At 33.6% G+C, this 27144-nt stretch overlaps 1 protein-coding gene across 11 annotated transcripts; it reads left to right on the forward strand.

The window, feature by feature from the left end:
- The first annotated feature begins 139 nt into the window (after positions 1–139).
- On the forward strand, positions 140–27036 carry Axo (axotactin). Of its 11 annotated transcripts, XR_011801433.1 has the most exons (29): positions 3904–4221; positions 7940–8271; positions 8786–8943; positions 9145–9248; positions 9525–9877; positions 10350–10518; positions 10596–10711; positions 11131–11237; positions 11310–11655; positions 12157–12434; positions 13020–13260; positions 13334–13564; positions 14088–14495; positions 14971–15174; positions 15349–15748; positions 16338–16585; positions 16680–16958; positions 17339–17538; positions 17599–17896; positions 19203–19353; positions 19496–19658; positions 20077–20239; positions 20424–20602; positions 21703–22129; positions 22699–22778; positions 23348–23518; positions 24608–24705; positions 26026–26080; positions 26526–26605. XR_011801433.1 is itself a non-coding variant. In XM_072015636.1 (28 exons), exons 2-28 carry the CDS (start codon positions 7953–7955, stop codon positions 26672–26674), a joined length of 5997 nt encoding a protein of 1998 aa, XP_071871737.1. In that variant the 5' UTR covers positions 140–386; positions 7940–7952; the 3' UTR covers positions 26675–27036. The 11 variants fall into 11 exon arrangements, 10 of the variants coding, with proteins under 10 accessions (XP_071871737.1, XP_071871743.1, XP_071871744.1 ...); XM_072015636.1 differs by lacking the exons at positions 3904–4221; positions 24608–24705 and adding an exon at positions 140–386 and having other exon boundaries at positions 26526–27036; XM_072015640.1 differs by lacking the exon at positions 24608–24705 and having other exon boundaries at positions 3900–4221; positions 22702–22733; positions 26526–27036.
- Positions 27037–27144: the final 108 nt, after the last annotated feature.

Raw genomic sequence — 27144 nt, forward strand, 5'->3', positions numbered from 1 at the left:
GAACTGACGAGTTAACTGGACACTTCCGAGACACCTTCTACAGAACTAGACCTCGTGATAGTACCCTCAATTGATACGCGGTTGGCTGCGTGGGTGGAGGAAAAGCCTGTAGTAGCACGGCGGCTTGGAGAATGAGTTAATGTGTCAGTCGTAAGCGCGATTCCGTCGCGTCGCGCACTTCGACACACCAAAAGGCAGAATATCGTTTCAAACAAATTCTTTTTACAAATTTTACAAACGAGCCTGATAACAGAAAATTCTTCTATCACGAATAATTTTAGTAACATAATATTTTTTCTGTCGCGAGTGAACAATGATCAGTGTGTTTGTTTAGAAGGTGTTCTCTTTGACTTCTTGTGAAGATTTTATGACTATGTTTGGACCGTGTAAGTAATTTAGTTTCGAATGAAGATAATATTGATAAGAATTAGTTGTTAGTTTCGGAATAATTTTTGGGGAGGGGGAACTGAAATTCAAAGGAAATGATTAATTTGGGAAAATGGAAGTGTCATCTACCCTCGTCATCAAAAAAATGAAAGAAACGAATAACAGTAATTTGGTAAAAACAAAAGTGCAGAGATTTGCTAATATCGAATTAATTTATGTCACCGAACTATTTAAAAAATTTGGTAACGTGAACTTGATTATCTTCAAATCTACCGATTTTTAATTATCTGTAATAATCGATGGAAAAATTAATATGAACGAACTTAAAACAATTTTGAAATCTTGAAATCGAAAAAATTCGACCTACCGAATCGTCATGAGACGCAACAAAACGTCTCACAATATCATAGTTCGCGAAAAAGTGTAAATTTTTATTCAAGAGTCGACAAAACAAATATTTTTCTCTTCCAAATACTTGCTCTTGACACTTTTTTCAAAAGACAAAGCACACTTCTGTACCATTTGCTAAAAATAAAAATCTTCAAATTTGTTATTCGACTAACTGAAAAAATGAAGTTCTACAAGGATTTGGCCTTAATTTCTTATAAACAGTACATTCGACGAGAGGAGAAAAAGTGGGTAAAGCAAAGAAGGGGAACATTTTTAAAGCATGACACAAACGCACTCGAGCGACACAGCGATTATTAATCGCATCAATTAGAAGATCGTCCTTAAAGATTCAATTCGGTTAATGAAGCAGACTAACTCTGAATAAGAATCAGCGCCAAGATGCAAACAGATGCATTTTCCTTTAAAAAAACACTTCCGATCTTTAGTTCAACGATTGAGAAAACTGTATATACACAAAGAATTATCGCTATCACGCTAACTTCTTATGCACTTGGCTCGAGCTACTATTTCCATTATATCAACCTGTTGGATCATCCATAGACGCGGCCAGGTTTGAGCAAATTTTATTCGAAATAAAAATAAAGAATGACAAATCGTTCGAAATGACGAATCGTTTTAACCAATTTATTACTTTTAAAATTAACTTTGTCTTATATTAGAATCGATTTAAATTTTCGAATAATTTTTTATTTCGATTATTGCTTTCGAATAATACGATTTAACTGATAGTGTCTAACAAATTACAATTACTCCAAAGAATTTTAAAAAGTTCTGTACAACAAACAAAATAAATAATTTATAGTATTTTCATATTATATGTAATAAAATACTTTATTATATTTCGACAAATCACGCATTCAAGAATTAAATGCCTAGACAAACCTAGAGGCGACAATGAAAACCGCCGCATAAAAATTTTCTTATGCGTAAAAGAAGCAACGTACAATGATCCTAGACAATAGTTACATCAAACTGATTCATACTGGTTAATTCATCCTTTCTCATTGATATGCGCGTTAGCGTTCAACTCTTAGAAGATAAACTTCCTTTATGTAAATCCTAAATCGTCTCCCTTCAAAGGATAAGATCGGTGTAGCACTCTACGTGATTTCCGGTCATGCAACAGTCCTCTGGTCTTAAATAAAATTGATCCCGTGCGTGGAGATGGATTATGAGTAATGGATTGCTTTTCATTCGAGGAATCGAGAGACGACGATAGTATTCGAATTCAGTGGATGCTGATTCGTGACCCGGATACATTAGGTGTTCTTCGGTTAAAGTGTAATTCCTTTTCTTAGGGAAGCGTCTCCTTAACGTGTGAGCTGAAAAAGACGACTTTTGAGCATCTGATAAGGTGACTCTTAACATTTTTACGATACCTTCAATCTTCTTGATCCTGACAAGACAAAATAAAATTTGGACAATTAATTTTTACATTCGTTTTTGCAATATTCTCTGATATTTTTAACTTTAAACCAAGCTAAGTTTACATTGTGTGGATCATAGATGACCAGCAACCGTTTGGATTAAATTACTTCTTAAGAATAAAATGCTTCCTGTATTTTATGTGACAAAAGCTATCATCGCTGATATTTATCCATTATAAGATGGATATCGTAGGATATATAAATTATCATAGGATATATAAATTAGAATTAAATATTCTGAAATTAAGTAACCTGAGTCGAGTTTAAAAATACATTGGCATATTGTCGATCGTAAGATTCGAGAAATATTGATTCAGCCTTTGTAATTTTCAATTCTACACGGAAAAATATAACATTACAAGATTCAGATTTTCAGCCATTTATTCGTTTCATTTAATCTCATTCATTGCAATTTAACGAAGTTTATATCCATAAGAGAAAAGAAATGAGAAAATCATTTCTCAGAAAAATTAAGCGTAGTTGCTCTAAAAATATAACGAAACCAGTGAAAAGAATAATAGAAATAGAACCTTCTGGTTTTATAAGAAATGAAACAAAATTTCCTTGAAAAACGATATTCTCTTCTTCTTTTAAAATTACTTTTCAAAGAAGTTACATCAATTACACAAATGTAGTTATTGTGTGGTGTTATGACTTTATTAGGGAATATTACATTTTGTCATAGAGTCTTTTTATTTCTATTTCGATATGAAGGAAGAGTTTAAATTTACTCCAATTTCACTTTAACTAGGTTAGTTTGAAAAAATTTTATTGATTTGTGAGCCGTTTAATTAATCAGGAATTCTAAGGAAGAAGAAGAAGTAAGAAATTTGATTGCTCATTACGTAAATGGAGAGCAGGAATTCTCTTCCTTTTCTTGGAGCCTTCGCTTTAAACCCTGTTCGCTACAATGACCTACTCGCTAGGTTTGCTCGATATATCGATTTTCTGAGGACAACAGGAGTGTTCATGAAGAGCTTGCTACCTTGCTGTTTCAAAATAAGAAACTCGCCTACTGTGATTTGCAAGTAAAATAATATGGAACGTAAACTAAATTGTTCGATTGCTGCGAACTTACCTTACTTGTGCATTCTTGAATTATTTAAGTGGAACGCGTCAATGTTTCTTCGGACAATTAGTAACGAAATTAAATCAATAGGCTAATAATGAAATGTCAAAACTGTTCTGCTCAATTCCGAGGCCCGAGTTCGTAAGAATTTTGTACTAGAGTTCCATTTAAATCGATAAATTTCGATTTTGGTGCTTCAAATTCGATAATCTTGGTATTTAAATCTACTGAAACCATATTTATTCGTAGGTGCATTAAATGGTTTCATGAGAGGAACTTTGGTATTTCTAAAATGAGTCTTATTCGGGTCACGGTATTCTAGAAGCTGTATATATAAGTTCATTTTTCTCATAAAGAAAATTAGAAATTTAAAAGAACTTTAAATTCAAAAAACTGTATTAAAAATTTCAGAAAATATGAATGGCAAATTGGTCTGACGCTGTAATTATTCACATAAATATATTCAATACGAAAGGAGTAAAATGTCATTTATGAATCTTCCATGATAATTTTTGAAATTTTATTAGATTTTATTATTTTATTAGAAAAGTAAAAATTTACGTTAAACCGTTCGAAAATTTCTCTCTTTAATTAATGATGGAATATAAACGAACGAAAACTAGAGGTTAAAGAGATAAAGGGATTATGCGAAAACGTATTGTTGGTTACGGGGTCGCAATGGAAGTCAATAAACCATGACGAGTAAGAGAGTGTAACAGTCGGAGTGGTATTAATAAATTAGTGTCTAGTTGCTACAAGCAGCGGTAGCGGCAGCAACAGGAGCATTAACAGAAGATGGTGGAATAACAGATAGGAGAAAGGAAGAAGAATAGGAAGAGGTGGCGGCAATGATGAAGACGAAGATGAATAGTGACGCACTTTCGATTCACTTTCTCGCATGTTCTCCAGCTGTTTAGTCCCTTCAAGGTGCGATTTATATTGAACCTAAAAACATTCCATTATGTATACTATATATGTATAATCAATAATTTTTTATATTGACCATTTGTAATATATTTTGAGAAACATTGAATATTTTGGAAAAGTGGCATTTCTTAACAATTTTTTAATCTACTAAATTCAAATAAAATATTTTTGACACATTTTTGCAAGTATTGAAACTCTTAGAAGGACAAAACTTTTCTTATAAATTTTAATTCATAAATTAAACTTTTTGTCAGAGACATGTATCTGCTAAGAATAATCAGTGGACATGTTGAAATATCGAATACCGATATTAATAGGTACAGAATAGTTACAGAATACGTTGTCGACCTACTCTTGCTTTGTATCATAGTAATCTTGAGTCCGTTACAGTACTCTTATAGAACATTTTTCTCTTATTTATGCCTGTAAACAAAGTTTGGTCAGAAAAACTGAGACACCCTATATGATTATCAACGACAGTTTTATTATGATGGAATTGTATTTATCTGAAACATGTAGGTACTTCATGTAATTGGAATTCATTGATTATACATACCATTCTCCACGATTGCTCGTTCGAATAATAGGGATTTAGTTAATCAAACATTAAATCAAATTTTCCTGCAATTAATGGATTTCAGATAAACGTAGTTCCATTATATTAAATGATTCAATTGCGATAACGAGATTACGAAAATCACTGACCATGTTAAACACAACAATTTCACTCAACAAGACTAAAACAAACAATTGAAGAGCAATAGAAAATTCTTGCTTCTTTAACATCTGCTCTATTTCTTTTTTAAAATTCAACAACTCGTAGATCAAAACACAATTTCATCCTGAACAATTTCGTCCTAAAACAATTTCATCAAACAAAAACTCGAACGAAAAGATCAAATTTCTGCTTGCATCCTTTCCAACTCAAAATTCAAAAACTTACAAAAATAACACGTTCAAAAGCACACTCGTATCATAGCAAATCGACCGAAACCAACATCACACAAACATCCACCCAACACCAACAAACACCTACATTCGAGTGCTCGCGATTAAGGCCATAGTTACAGCGAATGCGTATTCAGACGAACGAAACATCTGAACACTGCGACGCGTACACTTATACAAATCTATATACATACTTTTAATTATTGAAAATAATGAGAATAATATAAATTGTCGATTACGTCGACACATTGAGTACGTCAGAACGTCGACTCGTCGAAATATACATCCGCTTTAATCGTAGCCTAAAACTCCACCCAATACAGTCTGTCTCACAAGAGTGGCGTACTGGCGATATCCACGAAAGTTTATATCTAATGAGAGAGAATATATATTTAACGAGGTCCTATCGAACAAGCCTTGACTTATAATGTTTCAATTTCGTTTAAAGTCTACATTATTGAAAAGATCTGAACATTCCGAAATGAGTGCTGCATACGTTTGAAGCGATCGTCCACAATGTCACTGCGTTGGATTAATCGTCCGAGTCATCCGATGCAAATCTCAAAAAAATATTTGGTATTACGAAGCCCAAATTGAAAGATGTTTAAAGTCAAGAACTCTAATAATACGCGTTCGTAAAATATATAGGGTACTACCTGTATCCGTATCTGTGGCAGGCTGAAAAATGAATAGAAAGCGTGCCGAAACTTTGCCAAGCTCTCCAATTTTCCAATCGATAACAGAAGAAATTGGACGCGTTATTAAGTAAAAGCGTATTAATAGTTTAAATGTACTATCGATCCATAATAAATTATTTACAAATATATTAACTTTTGCTGAGATCTATATTAAAATCCATATTAAATTTTGTACAAATATATTCATTTTCGCTGAGATATCGCCAATACGCTCTCGTAGGACAAACTGTACTCCTCTCGCGTTTATCCCTCGACCAAAGTTGGTGAATCGATTGAGAAGCTTTGTGGTGGGTTCCTCGAAGCAACTGGAATCATCTCGAGGCGATCGGTCGTTCGCGATGCCGACGAAGAAGGTGGCATTGTAAGAGCGTCTCTGGTCGTTGATCGAGAAGGTGGCAGAGTATCGCGTTCGAACGAAGAAGAGGAGGAGACGCTTATCGTGGCCGGGCCGTGACGGTGCGTGGCGGCGTGTGCACACGCGTGTCGTTCGTGTGGGATCAGATTATCGGTGTGTCAGTGCGAAAGAAGACAATTGACTCGCAGCCGCCGTCGTGCTTGCCGGGGGCCTTCTGACGTCACATCCTGTCCTCTAGCTAGTCGCGATCTCGTTTGGACCACGGCACATCAAGGTACGCAGATTCGTGCGTCCTCAATGTTTGGACGCAGAAAACTGTCACAGACCGGCCTAGCACGTGAGATCCGACCGCATCTCGCCGATCTGCTCGATCCTTAAGCTTCGTCTTTTCCTCTTTTCCCATCTTCGTACTTGCGCTTTGTTCTTCTTCCACGAAGCGACCACACAATTCAAAACGTGAAACGTGCAGAATGAAATTGGAGGATGTGGGTACGGGAGAAACCTACTTCGAAAGTGATTTTTTTCGGTTGGATTTTTTATATGAATTATGGGCGGAGGAGTGCCGTTGAGAGCAGCGGCTAGGAAAGTGTGTGGTACGGTGAAAACTGAAGAAAGGACTAATTAGAGTGTGCAATTAAGTTGAGTTTCCGGGACAGTGTGTCAGGTGTGAGTAGCAGACCAGATTGATATTAATGATCCTTGTCGATGGAAGTGCGGATTTGAGATTCGTTTTTAATTGAATTTTTCGACCGTTTATTTTAGAGTATAACTGATGTACCATAATTCAATTACTCAGTGACCGCGCTAATTAACTATATTTTTTTAATTTTGGTATCACGGTAGATTAATTTCTGAATTTTCTTCATTTCTTCAGATTCTTAGATTCTTAGATTCTTCAGAAATAGGACGATTAATATTGATGGAATTGGTGAGCGTAATTTTATATGGGTCAATTGGATTTCGTTGAAATACGTATGTATTTAAATCGTTGTTTAAAATTAAGTATCGGTTCTTCTGCATTTTCTAAAAATGATTGGTAAACAAAATAGATCGATAAGAATAATGCAAATATTTTAATTCATGAACGTTTCTTTCAAAATTTTTTTCACTTCGGAAATCGTCGTTGATAATGGTGCTACATTATTCATTAAGATTAACCCTCTGCTCTCTTGCCTGATACTATTCTTATTTTCTAAAAATAGCTACTAAGCGTTTTTCTTTTTTAATTAATGAAAGTAATATCACGATGTTTTTAAGACGAAATTTTCAGCAATGATTTTTGCTATACCATGCACTCTTTGCATTTTTACACCTTTAAAACTAAGATGCATAAACATCTGAAATCTACCAATAACGATCATAGAAACTATTCTATTCTAAACTATTCTCATTGAAACTATTTGTTTAACTGTTCACATTTCCCAAAAATTATTCCTATAAACGGTTATGCGATAAATGTATAAAAATAACACCAACATAATTTTAACTACTTGATATTTTTGCAAAACAGTTCTAACACTCTGTTCTCTCTTTCATATTTTCCAGAAATTATTTCTAAAAATTATCAAACTATAGAAACTAATAAAAGTAACTCTGGAATTATCCTAACTTATCCGACATTCTCTATACGAAATCTTTTTTGCTTTTAACAATCCATAACCACAGCGTCCTCTAAATAAAACACGAGATACTAGATGAACGTTGCTCGATTTTTCAGCAAGAAAACAACGATGATCGACCACAAAAGATGGATCTTCAGAATCCTCGTTTGGGCATACGTTTACGCGATCGTTTCAGCGAATTTAACAGATTCGTCAGAGATCGATCTGTCCAACGAAATGGACACGTCCACTACCACGAAGAGAACATTTCCTGACAGGTGTCTCGTGAAAACTGAACCAGGACCATGCAAGCAGTACGTTCAGAAATGGACGTTCATCAAGACTGAAGGGAAATGCAAGACTTTTCTTTACGGTGGCTGCTTAGGAAACGAGAATCGTTTCAATTCGGAAGTTGAGTGTCTTCACCATTGCGTGGGTGGTCCTGAACGTAAGGAAATACTTTGATTACTTTTGTCATTTATTCAATTATTTGAATATCATGATTGGATAATGTACTAGAAAGAGATGAGGTAATTGTAATGCACAAATCGATTAGTATAAAAATACAAAAATAAAAAATGTAGATAGTAGACTTCTATTAACATTAGTACTTCCAGAATAATCAATACACCCAATTGCTAATTTTTTACAGAAATTTTATAAATTTACAACGATGCATTTTTAGGCGTTTGAATGTTTTTTTTTTTTTTTTTTGTATAACATGTGAATGAAATCTGTTTTTTCTCCTTGTATTGTACATTCTTTTTTATATAATCAGAAGAACTTTTGTACGATTTGTTTCCTGAAAGAGACAGATATCACGCAAAATCGTAGGAGACAGTAAACTAAAGTCTTGGAAAAATTTTCCGTGGCATCTTTATTTAATTTTGATAAAAACTTGGTACCTTTCCAGAGAAAATGTAAATTTTCGTAGTATTTTTACTGAATTTCTGTTTTCTTAGATACACTGCCACCTTATTTGATCACAAAGGGAAACGTATTTACATCGAGCACTGCAACCACGAACACACTGCCTTCTACCACCGCCATCACTCCACGACCAACGTTTGCACCGCCGGAACCAACGAAACCACCTGTACCAAAGTACAAAAGAGGAAAGGTGAACTAACTTCCCTAAATCTGCCTCAAAATCTATGGCATACGATACAAATATATTTAATTTGATTGAGACAAATAATTCAGATATTTCATGATATTACGATATTAACTGTAATTAATTTAACAATTCATCGCTTAACAAGGTAAATAATTAGGATAGCAAATTTGTTAACGAGAGTACACTCAAAGAATTACTCGACAGGAACTAACTTTCATGGAGTCTGGCTACGAGAAGACTTTTATGTTCGCGCAAAGTAACACGTTTATTCAGCTGGACGGTAGCGGTATAAAACCTTTTCAACTTCGGTGAGTAATCTTAACTATGCTTCAAAGAATTTCAAATTATACGCATGAATCACACGAAGGACAAACTGATCAACGACATTAGTATATAAATCCTTCCGTATCTTTAACATTGAAATTGAAAAATCTGTAAAGAATGAGATCGATCAGTTCCACTTTTCAACGATTTATATAATCAAGCCAATGTCGAGTTATCAATCTCTTGGCACAAAAATACGAGAAATCAACGTTAATAGGAAAATCTTGATCCACTATTGTAAATATGGCTCTAATTTGCAGACTGTGTCGCGAGATATCCTTCAAATTTCGCACGAAATTACCCCATGGTCTGCTGGTCTACCACAGCGTGAAGGATCGACCAGAGAGCTTAGACCCTTATGCTCTGTACGTGATCGTAGAGAAGGGCCAGCTGAAAGTGGTGCACGTGTTCGGAAAGCGGTCAACCAGCTTGACCGTCGGCGAGGGGTTGAACAGGGACGAATGGCATAGCGTTCTGGTGAGAATCGACGTCCACGGAGCGAAATTGATCGCCAGGGTGGACGATAAACAGGAGGAGACGACTCTCGAAGTTCTGGAGCACGCAGTCAATTATGGAGTGTCCGAAGAACTCGCGTCTGTCGTCCTTATTGGAGGTAATGAAACTTATTTTTTACTTCTGATTTGCTGATTTCTAATTATATATCTTTAACAAAAGTTTACGTATGAAGAGTTTAACGAAATAAACGTACATAATATGTATAGAACGTTAAAAAATTGAGATGTGAAACTTCAAGGATACCTACATGATACTCACTGAAAGAAGTTAGTTAACTGTATAATTTTTAATGAGTTTCCGTATTTCTATTTGTAATTTGCATTCGATTAATTTATATGCTTTAATATTACGAGCGCTTCTTCCTCTATAAAAAAAATATTTAAATTAGATATTGCTAAAGTTAAGAAAAAGAAAAGACGATCTTGTCGAAAAATTCAGTCAATAATTTCAACTGATTCTAAGTCGCTAATAGTTCATTGATACAGCTATAAACAATGAGAATTAGGGGAGAAAGGAAACCGTAGAATATATTAAATCAGTTTTCTCATGAATTACACAATTTTCGTTAGGGTTGAGTTCCGAGGAGAGACTGCACGGCGTGAAGTATATAATAGAATCGTTTGTTGGCTGCATAAGAGATATGGTTCTCAGCTCGGGCAAATCGGCCAGCGATTTGTTGCCCATTCAGCCTCTGATTGCCACGAAGCACGAAAATGTGAAAGAGGGCTGCATAGACAAGTAAGGGACTCGTTGAAATATATTACGATAATTATTATCTCTATGTTCGAATGATTTGCTTGATAAATAAATTTCAGATGTAGAACACGAGAGAATCTCTGTTTCATCTCGAGCCAATGTGTGAACCACTATAATAGTTTAACTTGCGATTGCTTTGGGACGAAGTACGAAGGAGAACGATGCGATGTATACAGTACGTAAAAAGGAAATAGTCCTTGGTCATTTACTTACATCAGGAAAATAAATAACTCGTTTATAAAATGATAATTTTATATTCAATCATAATTATAATTATAGGATTTTTTATTTATTTAGAAATATTAGAAATTAAGGTTTCCAATGTTTTCTGTCCTATATGATAAGTTTATTGATTGATAGAATTTATTGTTTATGGTTCATCCGATATTTCTTAGGCCATTTGTCCACGATATACCATAATAAAATTTTATTTATGAAAGAATTTCATATACTTAATTTAATTATTGACCGTGTCACTAGAATATGAACGTAAACAATATATTTTACCTGCGAAGGATTAACATATAGAATTTAGATGCAAACTTTTATCCAAACTTTCTGATACATCTTGTATAAAAGAATGATATATTTCAGCGGCCACGATCTTAACATTAAGAGGTTCTTCATACGTCTCGTTCCGCGTTTACGACTGGAAAGACAGAGTTCACTCGTCTGTGAACAGGATAAGCCTTGCATTCAAGGTACTTAATAAAGAAATTTTTATCTCCCTCCGTAAAGAAATTTCTCTAATATTTCTATTAACTTTTATAAAGACAAAATGGGACGACTCGGCTTTATTTTACGCGTCTGGTGAAATCGATGGGACGCCACACTACATAGCAGCATACATCATGAACGGATCAGTTCACGTTGCATTAGATTTCGGCCACAAGTCGAAGATCACGACTAAACTAGGCGATTATATCACCTCGAACCATTGGAATAATTTAACGATATTTCATAATGGATCTTTGGTCTTCGTTAGTTTGGACGATGAAATCAAAGTGCTTGAAATTCCTGGCGAAAATTATAATATGATCATCGATCCTGAGATCTACATTGGCGGTGGTCCTGAATTGCATAAGAAGAAAGGCCTTCGGTCGTATAATAATTTTGCAGGTACGAATCTTTGTCAGTTATTATAATATTTAAACTACAGCCAGTTACTTTGAAATTTTATATATCAAATCAAGGTGATTTCCTTTTTCACTAGAAAAATTAGAAATTATTCATCCGCTACGCGATTGAAAAATATCAATTTCTCTCTTCTATATATCACTTTATTAATTTACATTTCATAACTTTTTAAGCTAAATTGGTCGGACAATTACTCGAAAGAAATTTATCCTTTGAATGACACCGTAAATTCTTTAAAATTGACGAGTCCTTTTTCAAGTTAACTTTTGCTTGTCTAAGACCTATATAATTTTCATATTTGATATTTGATTTCTTTTTAAGTGTCAACAAATTTACATGACTCGATCACCTAAGAACATCTTGTCGCTGTTGTTTAATGATTCAGTGATCTGGATATGTTTAGAAGACGCATATTTATAGCAGTAGCACACGCTCGTATGCCGACTTCAAAAGATCGATGGAAATCGATTGAATTGGTTTCAGGTTCGCTGAAGTACGTTTTCTTCAACGACAAGTCCATTATTTATGAGTTGAAACGTTCCAACCCCATGGTGCATTATATCGGTGTATTGGCGCCAGAGTATTACGAGGCAGATGTTGATGTGATTCCAATAACGTATCCGTTCGCGGACAGCCACATTTGGTGGCCAATAGCACGCACCGATTCCCTTAAACTCAGTTTCGACTTCAAAAGTTCGAAACCGGTGGCTGTGGTCGCGTCAGGGAATGTGACAAGTAATCGTAGTCTTGGATACTGGGAGGTATGTTGCGAACATTTTATTCAAAAACGATAAACAAGACGAATAGATTCGTTCAGAAAGATAAATTTTTCTGGTAAAGTTATAGAAAAATTTTCTAGCAAAACTTGTATAAAGTAAAGTTATTGGGGAAGTGTTTAGGAAACTGCGACTTTCTTAAAGAAACTTATATACATAAATTTAGCATATCATCTATAACTTTACTCTACTATATGAATTTATACTTTGTTCGTTGGAATCCCATAAGAATTCTATTTCTCATTTGCTACCTTTAATATCAGATTATAAAATTAAATCATTCTATAAATAATAGTGTCTCGTTTTTTAGCGAACCTTCGAAATAAAATAGAATTTAACTGTTTTAATTTTAATCCAAGCGGTGGCTTCCATTATTATTTAAAGTTTGCTCAGATTCTTCGCATTATTCTTCCAATGCAACAAAATTTCAAGCTGACTTCCTTCTACCTCGATGTAGAATTTCGGTTAAAAAAGACATTCTAAAGTATCATCAAATTTAAACTGTCAAGTATCACAAAGTAACAGCATCTTTAATTGTCTATTACGATTTACGAATTTACAAATGATCAGCTGCGCGTGATAAACGACGAAATTCGCTTTCAACTGATCCCGGTGTTAACGGAGAACATCACGGTCTCGACCGCCGTCAAATTTCCCCCTTACAATACCTCTTGGCACGCGGTCGAATTGAATTACACGAGAGGAGAGCTCAGTGTCCTGGTGGATTATCGGAACAAACACAGCAAACTCTTCTCCATGGCGTTCGAATTGGGCGACAAAGTTATCATCGGAAGTGGAAAAAGCAACGCGGGTAAATTCAACATTTTTTTTTAGAAACTACGTGACCAGAACGTTAAATTATAACGCGTTGTACTCTGCCTCAGGTCTGGTTGGATGTATGCGTGAAATACAGGTGAACGACGAGAGAATAGAACCTAGACACGTGATCAATACCGATAGAGTGATCGGCGAGGTAGCCTTGGATAATTGCCAATTCGTCGATCCTTGTACCAGGCCGAACACTTGTGAACATCAGGGAAAATGTTCGGTGACAGAGGACAGAATTACTTGTGACTGTACAGGCACTGGCTACATCGGGAAAAATTGTCACTTTAGTAAGTAAATTTGTAGATTTCTTCGAAATATTAGAAATAACGTGAAAAATTGTATTTTTAATTAATCTGGACTATCTCCTCCTATGCTGCAATACATTTTTTACCACTAGAGTATTAATTTCTGTTCTATAAAGAAAGAAAAAAATAATAATCAAACATTACAACTTCTAACATTTTTTAAACAAATTAATCTTTCCCAAGAATGCTGAAGCTCAACTGAGTAGCCAACAACGTAATAATATATTAGGTTGTCCGAAAAGTGTCTTTCTTTTACAGACACGTCTTTTACAACGACGCATCTTTATACAAACATAAAACCTAATCTGTCGAACGTTGTGATCTTTATTTTGATAGAACAAAATGGATCATACGTAATTCGATAAAATAATATAAAACGAAAAATGTTGTGCATCCATTATTTCCTTATGAAACGAAAGAAACTTTTCAGACGACCTAATATTACAACGTAATAATCATGATAAGAGAATTAATAACGCGAGTAAAAAAATATGTAAAATTTCAGCTATATACAGAAAAACCTGTGAAGAGCTAGCGTTATTGGGATATACCCAGGACAGAGCTTACACGATCGACATCGATGGAAACGGTAGATTCCCTCCTGCGAATGTAAAGTGTGAGTTCCAGTCTATCGAGGACTCGACAAAGACTATAGTAGAACACAATCTACCCTCACAAGTCGATGTTAGATCCACTGCAGAATCCGATTTCTCTTTCGACATCAAATACAGAGAGTTCACTGCAGAGATGCTACAAGAATTGATCTCACATTCGTTGTATTGTAGTCAGTACATCAAGTACGATTGCTACAAAGCTCCATTGGAATTGCACAGTGCTACATGGTTCATTAGCTCGAAAGGAACCACCGTAGACTACATAGGAAATGTGACTAGGGGATCCTGTCCTTGTGGAAGTGAGTATTAGAACTTTTACATATTATATGTTCTATTCGTTATTCGTTAATATAGTAATTAATTATAGCGTCCTGTCCATTATATAAAAACCATATTTTAACGAGAATCCATATAATATAAAACGTCTCAGGATGAATTAGTAACTTTAATTATCTCAATCGCGTGATTTTCCTATTTATACGTGACACAAGAAACCTTTATTTAGAGAAACTATGCAGCACAGATGGGTCAAAAGTGCTTTTTATACTTCGTGAAATAAAGAAGTAAAACAACTATTATCATAAAAAATACTTAAGATTTGATGATTTAGCAAACGTCACAATGATTTTATATTTCGTACGTATACTTCTACGTAGAAATGAAACTTTCGTAAATAGAGTTCTACTACATTTCTGATTCGAAATTACCGTAATAATCAATAAAACTGACAATGTATTAATATTAATGAAATATTGATTTCATATTTATGCTTAGTGAATAGGACATGCGTCGATGCAAATCTAAGCTGTAACTGTGATGTTCTCGCCGGAACCGCAGGAAAATGGCTGTCTGACGAAGGATTCTACGAAAGACCAGACTCCTTGGGCATCACCAGTATGGTGTTTTTGCAACAAAAAGATCTCGAAGACGATGCACAGGGACGAATTACCTTGGGACCGTTAGAATGTGTCGAAACTAGTAAGCGATGTTTCTTTATCAAATTAAATTAAACTGTTTAGAGTAATTGGCTCTTTGGATTCAATAGCTCTCATGACACATCTCCTACATTCTACATCAATTCGTAATTTACAAATTTAATGGCACACGAAAATTGTTAACTAATTGTTAATTATTACGTTCGTTAATTTTTAGATACGCAGAAATACGTCGTCACTTTCACGACCTCGCAATCATACATCGAAGTGCCTGGTTGGAGAAAAGGAGATATAGCATTCAGTTTTCGAACAACTGGAGAAAAGGCCATTCTTCTGTATCAACCACCAATTAGAAGCAATTATCCATCCTTCATGGTTGCTTTGACTTCAGAATTTCGATTGACGTTTAACTTCACTCTAAATACTGGTACTATCAGGGAGTTAGAGGTGCAAAGCATAAGAAAATTGAACAATGGCGACTGGCAGAAAATCTGGATCGACTATAATGATTATCACGTCAGATTCATGATCAACACCGACTATCAAATGGTTGAGTTGTTACCTGAAGAAGAGTTTGGACCATTCGAAGGTTCTATGTTTATTGGCGGAGCCACTGCGTGAGTATTCTTTTTTAAAGTATCTTCTTTAAAGAAAGAAAGAAATATAGGAATATTTAAAGAACGAAAGGTTTATGGATATTAAAAACATTACGAGAATGAAACTGAATATTAAAACAGTAAAATATTATAAACTATTGGGAATGTTTGAAGATTGAGAAAAAAGAGGAAGAACAAAGTACTATAGAAAAATTAGAAACTTTTTTCAAAAATATCTTAGAAGATAACAAAACCCACGAATTATTAATGCTTATCGTGGAAACCGAATTACGTATTGTGTTAGTCTTTCGTGTATAATTTATTCTCTCATTTTCACTAATAATCTCCCAGGTGATGTAACGCTGATTAAATACTAATTGAGAAATAAATATCCGAAAAATGAAAAGAACAAAATATTAAAAGGATTAGAGAAACAAAAAATGATTAGAGATTTGAAAAATATTAGAAAAATGAGGCTACGAATATAGAAAATATTAGAAACTATTAGGATTGATCGTCATTTGAAATTCCATTCAAAAATGAAAAATATCTTCATAGCCTCAACAACTTGGCCAAAATAAAAGAATAAAAACCGACTCTCGTCTCTTAGAGAACACTTGAGGACTTCTTCAGTTCGCCAAGGACTCATCGGCTGTTTCCGCGGTTTGGTTGTGAATGGGGAGATTTTAGACATTCACAGCTACATGTCGGTCCACCTATCCGAGATTATAAAGGACTGCAAACCCTCCTGTCAACCGAACAAGTGTCAGAACGGTGCCAGATGTGTAGAACTGTGGAGCAACTTCGAGTGCGTCTGCGAGAACAAATGGGCTCACCTTGGCACCTATTGCGAGACGAGTAAGCTTCTGCACTTAATTTCAAATCTCCACTGTCTCCTATGTATTTCCACATTTAATCTCTCGATTCTCATTTTATCGATTCGATCATTTAGATATAAACAACAAGGCCTTGACATTCACTTCCCAAGGTGCATTTCTCAAAAAGAATTATTTTGGTAAGGACGAAGAAAGCGAAGAAACAGTATTGTTGAAGAGTATACTGTTACAAAATATTCTGATCAACTTGAGGACATATGATACTCATTCGTTGATCTTGTATGCGAATGATCATTTGAATAATTTTGCTCATCTTTACATCTCGAATGGCACCAGTATAGTATATCTGTTCAACGCTGGTAATGAGATTAAGAACATCACAGTGGAATATCCAGGTAATCAAAAGGGGTATTTTATTAGGAATATTATTTCAGAAATATTTTCGGCTTTTTATTGAACCTGCTGCAGTCCGCGAATTGTCCCAATCTTACTGTTATTTTAACAAACGAAACATAGAAAATTATCTTATTTTAAAATTTCATTTTCATAGTATCAATTTTTTATAGTCGTATGAAGTTACTACTAATAATACGAACATTAATATATTTGAATTATCGACATTTATATTTTTTGCATTAACTAATTAGCATATAAATGCTATGATAGATACAGTGGTGTTCCAATACTTTTTGTAATAATGTATAATACTGTAGCCAGTAATTTATAATATTATATATCTTGATATAGCAATATGTAACGTACAAGCATCTTCCAGGTGTGAACACAGGAATTTCGATCCAAATCGCGATAATTCGGAACGAAAAATCAACGACACTTCACGTGAACGAGTACAACTCTACCCTAAACGCCACTCCAGTCTTGCTAGACACGTACTCGAATAAACCTTGGATAAATCCAGAAAAGGAAGTACTGGCACCTCAGAGGCCACCAGCGCCGCCCAGCAATTACTTCCAGGTGATATTTCAGGCTTCCAAATTGAATCGAATGTATGCAATGATCAGAAATCTTACATAGGTGAATCTAGGAGGCTTCGATTCGAATGATCTGCTGAGGTTCGGCAAAGAAGATATGCAAATTAAGGGCTATGTCGGCTGTCTTCGTGGATTGATGATCGGAGAATATCTAGTTGATTTGCCTAGCCTTGCGAACGAGGCTAATCACGAGGGTAGCAAAGGAGTGCTACCTAATTGTCAGATGAAATGTGACGCTACCCCGTGCAAGAACAACGGAACTTGTACGGAAGATTTTGGAAGACAGGAATTTTCTTGTAACTGTGAATTGACGTCGTACTTTGGGGAACATTGCGCTGATGGTGAGATATTTTTGCTTTAAGTATATTCTTTCGAAGCTTTTTTTTTTTTTGTTTCTTTTTTGAGAAAATGATTTGTACAATAAATTTATTCTTCTTTAATTTATGAATTATGGAGATATCTTGCAACGTGATATCATTTATACTATTTACTAGATGAAATACTTTCTGTGTTTTATTATTAGGAAAATTAAAAATATTTTGTCCGACTCATCCGATCATTAAATAATAATAGATTTACCTAGTACAATGGCTAATTTATTCGATCGCAATGATGGATTTGCTTCTTTTTAAAATATTGTATATATTAATTTAGAATGAATCCATCGATAGAATAAATTGTTTATAACATTTCTCATATTTCATTCAGTAAAAAATAATTCGTTCGGTTTCTTTCGTTGATAGAGGGAGGAATTAAACATAGAAAAATTAGAAAACGTAGAAAACGATGTTGAATATAGGAAGACAAGTGTTTTAAATTTCATGTGAAATTCTCTTTCATGTGAAACGACATTTAATTAATTAGTTGTAAATATTGAGATATAAAAAATAGGCACGCGAGATATCTTCAAAGAGATCGCGTGAACGACATCATGTCACGTGATATTTCATCTACAAATATTGCACGCAGTATTCATTAAAGTAAACAAGAAAAAAAACCTTAATAAACTTGGATCTAAAACTCATTTGCGTCGAGGTTAGAAGAGATCGCGTGTTAATGGAAAACGTTTTCACATGAAACGTTTAAAATGTCAATTAGTCATTTGGATACAATGCACGTCTTGGTAGAAAATATTATATGCTTTTAATAGATAAATCATATACATAAAGATACGACAGATAGGATCTGAAATATATGTTTCTTAGATATTTATTCTTTCTTTCTTATTTATATTTCTTTTATTTATTTTAATAGATATACTACGTGTTCTTATGTTTCGATGCAACCTTCCTTCGACACTTCCCATAACGATACAGAGACCAATTGAAAAATAAATTAGACCAATAAAAAGATGATGTCACTTAGAGTTTTATGCGATTGTACTTAATAAAATCAATCCTGAAAAACAAAGTCATCGCTCATTTACAGATGATAAGACCTTGGACAACTCATAGATTATCCAAATACTAAAAATATACATTGTGTTAGATAATATTAAATTATAATAATAAAAATAATTTGAAAAAATAATTTCTGCTACACTGAGAATCAACTATTACATTTGAGAATTATTACATTTCTCTAGAGATTTACAAGGATTTTGAAACTTATCAAATTCAATAGTACTAAATTCGCATTGTTTGTTAGAAAAGGGAGCAGACTTCAGTGGCGAGAGTGTTCTGCAGCGCGAGTTCGACCCAGTTGACAAAGTGAACCAAGTGAAGGTTCAATTAGCATTCTCAACTAACGATGTTCAACAGCATACCATGGTTCTTCTACTTTTACAAACAGAAAATAAGTAGGTTTTTCGTCATTTTTCTATGTTTCTAATCCATACACTATCAATCAATATATTTTATGTTTCGAATTCGTTCCAATGATAATCACGATCTGAAATCGCTCTTGAATCCTAGATGTCTTTTAAAAGATTTCTTTTTCAGAAACTACTACTTGCTGGTTGCCTTGTCGTCACAAGGTACGCTGATTTTTGAAGAAAACAGAGAAGGCTCCACATATGAAATACGTTTACGTCCGGGAAGCTTCTCAAATGGAAACCGACACAGCATTTACTATGTTCGAGATAATAATACGACCACGCTTCTGGTGTGTTATTCTTGCTATTGTTTTAATGCTTTTCTAGTTTTACAAGTAGACTGCGAATTTTTATACAAATTAATATTCTTGAGAATTACAGAAGTATATATTCGGTAGAATATTAATTCATCTATCAAGTATTATAGAAAGCACTATACTTTGGATATTTTATATATTTTCTTATATTACTTGCTTTCTGTTTAATTTCCACTTTCGAATTTTCTACCTAGATACATAAAAACAATCTATTAATAACTACTTATACTAAATACAGACACGCCGATGAATACTTAAACCAAATCGCATTTGATGTAAATTGAAACGCCTTGCAACATCCACCGTCGAATATCTGTCGAACAGATTAGATTTGACTTTAAAATGGCATACCATCTCCTAAAATGATTGACAATCCCTTTACTGGTTGTAGATCGATCGCCAACCGATGCAAATGGTACCAATACCAGTGTTGAAGCCGAGAGAAGACGAGGACAATAGTCCAGGCGTGACAGAGATTCAACTAGGCGGTCTGAACACGACAGATTCTCGATTCAGCGGCAATGAATACAAGGGATACACCGGCTGTCTGAGCAGTGAGTGCTACGTTAAATCAAGCCGCTATGAAAAACAAAAGTCTGTCGAAAACCGATAACAGTTTATTCGTCGACAGTAAGAGTCGAACCGTGGTTTCTAATAGAATACTGTCTTTCTTATGTTAGACAAAACGATCGTCAGCCACATTGCGATTACGAAATGACGGATACCCTCTTCTTGTAGACGTCGTGGTATCGATCAACGGGGGACCTAGCATGAAACCGCTCGAGGAATATATGCTATTTACGAAACAGGGCAGCGAAACGGTCAGGGCGACGATACTTGCTGGGGTGAGGAGCGCCCAGTGCGCGGTCTTTCATACGGAACCACGTGGCCCTGAACCACCCAGAAACGATAGCGTTGTAAGAAACTTTTTATTATCAAGCACTGTCAATAGTAAAAAATTTATTTAAATATTTTTTATATAGAAATTCACTCACACTTAGTTAAATTCTGGTACATACCATTTTGATAGGTTCTGCGATATTAACACTTTGACTGCCACGTTAGTCATATATGACCGACCACGGTTTCTCCTGTGACGCCCGATGGTCATTGGTGACCGAAGCGCTTGAACTTCTTACAATTGTAAAAATTGAATGAAAATTGATAGTTAGGGCATTTTGAATATAACCGATAAATAGAAGATACTTTGAAATAAAAAGTGCCCCGTTGAACGATTAAACATTTTTATTAGAACATCAATAAAAAAAAATGAGAACAAATCTTGCATCTAACGGTACACTGTGTTTATATCCATATCTTTGAGAGGTAATTTACGAATATTATTATAAACACACCTTAGAAAATAATCGTAAATGCTGCTTTATAATCATATAATTGAAATTAGAAGTGTGAACATATCTTACTATTATATATAGAGTGAGCAAATACTGTTTGCTAATATCTTTTACACGTTTCAACAATATATTCTGAACGTTTTGCTTACGACGAAATAACGAATGCGAATAGTTTGTTGAAATAAATGAAGCCTTGTTATAATATATCGCTATCAACTGTTACCAACGCGCCACGGAGGTCACCCATGACCACCGATAAGATAAATGGTCCATTGGGCAAGAATGTTGTCTTACATCATCAATTTATTATTATTTTGCCATTATATGCTTTGAATAATAAAAATACTCTTTTGGCGTCCTGAGCGAAACATGTGATTTTGGCGTGGCAGTCAAAGTGTTAAACGTTGATGGAATATAGATATTGGTAGAAGAAATCCAGTTAATGTAAATTGCGAACAAAGTTATTATATTATTTAACCTTTACGTGCACACGTTATCTTACCAAAGAATTTTGATACAATAGCTTTCAATTAAGCTTGACACGTTACCACCTTCGAAATACATACTATGACAATACAAGACATTCTAATATAGTAACTACAGTATAGCAAATAGCAATATAATAAGATGAAATAAGCATTAATATAATAAATATGTCAAAGGATCGCAACAGATCCTGGATGGAGGATCCTCCGAAGAGGAATTTATATAAATCGCAGTATTCCGACGCGACACAGGAGGAACAAGGTGCTGGTACTTACATCTTCATCGCATTGTGTTGCGTATTCGTTACCGCGGTGATCGGCTGCATCTATGAAGTTTGGCGAAGCGCAAGAAAAGATCGACGTCGAAGACGCGAAGCCGGGATCGCTGGCTCGCCCGTACTTTCATCCTCCGGATCTCAAAGATGGCAATCTCAACAGTATACGGACCAACTAGCTGGTGCCGTGAAAACGGTAGGCTTCAAGAACGTGACGGAAGATGAGAAAAGACCAAATGGCACGCATAAGTCCGTGGCGAAAGAGTATAAACCGCTGGCCAATGCGGAGTCAAAAGACTTAATTAACGATAAAAGGGTTCATATTAAAGGTAAGTTTAAGATCGTGATAAATAAGCTGCAAATTTGTAGGAGATTTGAAGATGCAAAAGTGAATAAAATGCATATATGAAATATGTAAAATGTTCAAAATATAGTGATTATTTATTTTATATATTTATTTACAATGATAGTCTAGAAAATCAAATGTAGAATTTTATGATTTTCGAGGATTTCAATGTTAATCAACTTTGATAATAAGAGAAAGGATTTTGATTTTTTGAGAGGTGTAAAGAGCATAATTGTAAAACATCCTAAATAGAAAAATAGAGTACAGTAATAATTTTGAAATAACTATTTACTAACTACTTACACTTTTTCACTCTTCATCGATACAGAACATCGGTAAAACGGAACTCAGATAACCGAAACTCTACTGTAATAGCTCAATGAAAAGATTAGAAGATGAGCTATACATAAACGGACCACTAAGAGAATTAACAATTGTCTTCAATAACGATAAATAGAGTTAGGATAGGAAATAGAATAGGAAAATCGAAATTATTAGAATATAGATTATGGTAGAAATAGATTCGAAATTATTTAAAATTATATGTTACAGCAGATGAAGAACCAGAGAGGAAGGAGCTCCTAGGGGTAAATACAGGCATCATCACTAAACCTCCGAAACCAAATCCATTCGTAAAGATTTTTTCTTTTTTTTATAAAAATTACGTATGTTAAGTTCTAAGCAGTTTGCCAAGTGGATTTTTCAATAGTATCTCAATCAAGGAAAATTTTTTTTTTATTCAAATTGACACGATTGCATGATCGATGCGCAATAAATGTTTTATTCGTATTTGTATCTACTTTGCAGGCTCGCTTTGAAATACTTTAAAACATATCGAAATAAATAAACGAATACCTGATCACGATATTTTTTTAATGTTATATAATTCTAGTAACGTGAAAAATATTTTACAAAAGAATTACTCTGGAAATTAACGTTTTCTTCTTGGTAAATCAATTCTAGTTCATATATTGTGGAATGTTGTTAGCTTTTAATTTTTACTACGAAGACGATAACACCAAATTTTCACATTCTAATCGAGCATTTGTTATTAAATATTTCAACGACATATATTACTTTTTACGGCACGTTCCAAGCAGTGGAACGATAGAACAAAATTTATAAAAGAATTAGAATACGATAAAACGTACAAGGATTAAGTATAAATTCGGTTTCTACGCATCGAATCGTTGATTTCCAGTCGATGGAAGATCTGCAGGAGGAGCCGGAACTGGAAGAATGCGAAGAAGAGGAGGCGGCTGAGGAAGAAGAAGAAGAAAAAGGAGACGATTCCAAAGAACAGAATCCAGATGAGGAGGAGAGACATCAGTTGAAAGGAGAACATACTGACGATAAAGATTTTGTCAAGTCGGTAAGAAAAACATCAAGAAGTTATTCCTTGAATAGATAGGTCTTTGTTCTTGAAATACGAATCCAGTCCGATATCGCAAGAATCTATTTTTCAAAGATCTCAAACTAAACGTGGAACTAAGCTAAATTAAGAAACGAAGAAAAGTGTTGAAAAATGATTTTCATGATTTTATTACTTTAATATTCGTATAAGTTGGTTAACCCATTAAGGACCAAGTAGCGGATATGGATACAACATTATCGAGAAACATATACGAAGTAACTTGTCCATATAAAAAATATCATTTTGTAAACAGAATGTACAGAAACTGTATGCATTGAAATAATAGACACTTTTCGAAGGCATATTTGCTTATTGTATCAAAAGAAGACCTATTTTAAGAAAAGTTCATCATATTGTAATACTACAATATTTGAATTTCTTCGATATTGGTACCATTGTATATAAGAAGAAATGGTATTGAAATAGATTCTAAGCAAAAAGGACTAAAAAGACAGAGTTCAATAATATAAATTGACCGAAGAAAATGCAAATGAAATGTTGCATCAACCTGAAATAGTCCTTAGTGGGTTAAACTGTTACACGATTATATCGAAGTGAAGAAAAATTTGTAGTTTAAGGACAGATTCGATTTCACCACAAAGTAAATGTGTTCAAATTTTGTTGGATATATTCATTATTATTTGGCTGCGATGTGACACACCAGTGTTATTCATATCCATCTATCATACATTTGTTATTTATCTCTGTCGGCTTTGTATGTACGTCCCTTACCCTTTCTTTTTTATACATATAAATACAAATATAAATATGCAATATTGATTATGTTATACGAACAACGAATAAAACATCCTTAAAGAAATCAATTCTAAAACGTTGTGCCATCTCACTCCTCGTAAACCCACAAAACACATGAAAGAAAATTATACCATAATACCCATAAAAGTCCTAAGACGCATGAACACCATTTTCTCGGCAATCAATTAGATCACCATGTCATATGGAACACGAATAAAAAAAAATCGAGAATAATTCGAAAGTTTCGAATGCGGACGAACATAATCGAAAATATATGTATAATAATTTCAGCCGGAAAATTCGTCTAGGATAAGTGTTGAGGAGAGTGTTGACTCATTAAACAACAATCCCGAACACGATGACACGAAAACGCAGTACGAAGTCTAGAGGTATCAGTGTTATCGTAAAGCTTGTTGCATCGTTTGTTCTTATTCGTTCGTTTGCTTTCTTCATTCTATCCATAATGTAATTTCCGTTCACCTACTACGATAGTATAATAGTTGATATAAAGTGAATCTTTCTATGCATCGTGTGTATGTTTTATTTAAAATATTGATGCGAATTACATGACCTAGGAATACCTAATATTGCATGATTTAATGCGACTTATCTGCAAGAAAAATTGTCCTTCCTGCTCTTCGTGTACAGTGGTGTGTACAAATTTCCAAATATATCTCTCATTTTATATTCCACAAGCAGTATTGTGGAGGATTTTAACTAATATTATATAACTATGTCATAATCTTTTACTTATTATATCATCATACCCAGTATTAGTTAAAATTCTTTCAGGTATAGCTTTTGAAATATAAAGTGAAAAATCTATCTGGAAATTTTTGCACAACAGCGTATATTGCGTTTTTATTATATTAGGTCATAGCATATGAAAATTTATTTCTCCTTTTTTTATTGAAACAAAAATGTATGTGTTCGCCTATCATCAAGAACAATGTTTGAATCGATATATCTTTGCTATTGAGATATATGTACATATAACAGTGACTAATATTCATTAGACTGCAGAATAACTAATAGGAAAAAAGCAAAGAAAATAGTAGAAAAAGTATCCAGCAGTACTTTAGTCAAAAAATCCCTATACAACATTTGTATACTTATCCAATTTTCTATAATTATATATTAAGTACAGAATATCATTACATTATAAGAATGTATTTCGTGATACAATCTGCATACATAAAGAAAGAAATATTATAAGAATTAATGAAATAAATATTACAGTGCTCAACAAGTAAATTACTTTTTCTCGATAATTTTCTCTTTTTTTTTATAAAAATTGGAAAAGACAATATTACAACTACAGTAAGTAAGAATGAACTTTAATAAAGCGAAAATATTTGAAAAAGATATTCAATTGCATGAATGAAATTACGTATTTACCAATTTTCAGAAATTTTTCAAATAATATGAAAATTTAAAAATTAACTAGAAGGAAAGTAATCTAAAAGTTTAAAATTATAAAGATGCATCAATCAATATTGCATGAATCATAAGTATAATGGGAGAAGGATCGATACAGTACATTTGAGTGCATGTTGCATTAAAAGAAATATTTTTATCATAATTTCTACAGCGACTTTCATCCTGTTTTAAATTCTTCCATTGTTACTTGGAATGAAATCAAAATAATATTTTTTCTATCTAAGATATTGAAGTTGAAAATTACTTAAAACAAGTTTAATCTTATTTAGGCTATCACGCTAAATGGTATTGGACAACGAACAACAGTCAAAAATTTTTCTGCAGGTCAGTATTAGCTTAATTACTTGCGAGAAAATTATAATGTGTTAATAAACAATATAATAAAAAAAAAACATTGTCCCTGTTTCCATATTCCATAACTAAAAGAACTGTATTTTTTACAGTTTGTTGCCTTAGAAAATTAAAACTTAAAAGTATAAAAAAATAAATATAATATAAACTTGTCATTTTTAATAAATTTATAAACTAATTGATATATCATTACAAAACCAAAAGATGTTATATACGCTATATAAACAAAAAGATAAATATATTTTAATCTAGCAACATTCGTGTAATACTACAATTAAAGAAAATAAGAAAGTATAATTTTTCCCCAAGAAATAAGCTCCTTTCGGAAGCTCTGGTAGATTGTTATACAATTATACAGCTTTAATACTTATTCCCAATATATTACTTACTTTGAGAATCTTTACATATACCTTTCTAGATTCTGCAAGGCGTTTCATTTTCAATCTACAACCAATCTATTTACCGGACGATCGGAGAATATTTGGATGTCCACTGAACTATGTTGGTATCGGAGAATATCACTCAAGAAATAGAAATTCCGTTGAGTCAGTATTATCTTTGGATTGATGCTTCCCGAATATATACGAGAATTTTTAATTTCATGCCATATGCATTGTATACGCGAGCATAACTAATTTCAAAACAAATTCGAAATAAAAGAATCCATATGTGTGACGATATACATACATACAATAACGAATGTTCATTAAACATTTCATATTGGTTTTTACGTTCTTGAATGCAAGAATCTATAATTTATTTTAAAAATATGTAATACTTACTGTTTGGATGTTAATATATGTTGACACCAGCAACGTAACATTTTCGCTGTTTTTTCATACTATATGTTGACAGATGTCGATTAAAGAAGTCCGTAAAAAGTTGATGCGTTTATTGAAAAAAGGAAACAATAAAAATTATTTCTGATACGTTTTTACTTTTACGTAATATTTCCTACAAACATCCCCTTTGTAGTACTTACTTATGTATGTGTACACTCTAATATTAGGAAAAAATGTAACTTATTTTCATTTCAT

Source organism: Bombus fervidus, chromosome 13, assembly GCF_041682495.2.
Source record: "Bombus fervidus isolate BK054 chromosome 13, iyBomFerv1, whole genome shotgun sequence".
In the NCBI taxonomy this organism is placed as follows: domain Eukaryota; kingdom Metazoa; phylum Arthropoda; class Insecta; order Hymenoptera; family Apidae; genus Bombus; species Bombus fervidus.

What these genes read in the sequence shown, in the direction of transcription:
- Axo (XM_072015634.1), top strand. Translation starts at nt 4,193, where the DNA reads ATGTTCTCCAGCTGTTTAGTCCCTTCAAG. An exon ending in CAAAGTACAAAAGAGGAAAG is followed by an intron (nt 8,944 to 9,144) that starts GTGAACTAACTT and finishes ATTACTCGACAG; the next exon opens with GAACTAACTTTCATGGAGTC. An exon ending in AAGTGGAAAAAGCAACGCGG is followed by an intron (nt 13,261 to 13,333) that starts GTAAATTCAACA and finishes ACTCTGCCTCAG; the next exon opens with GTCTGGTTGGATGTATGCGT.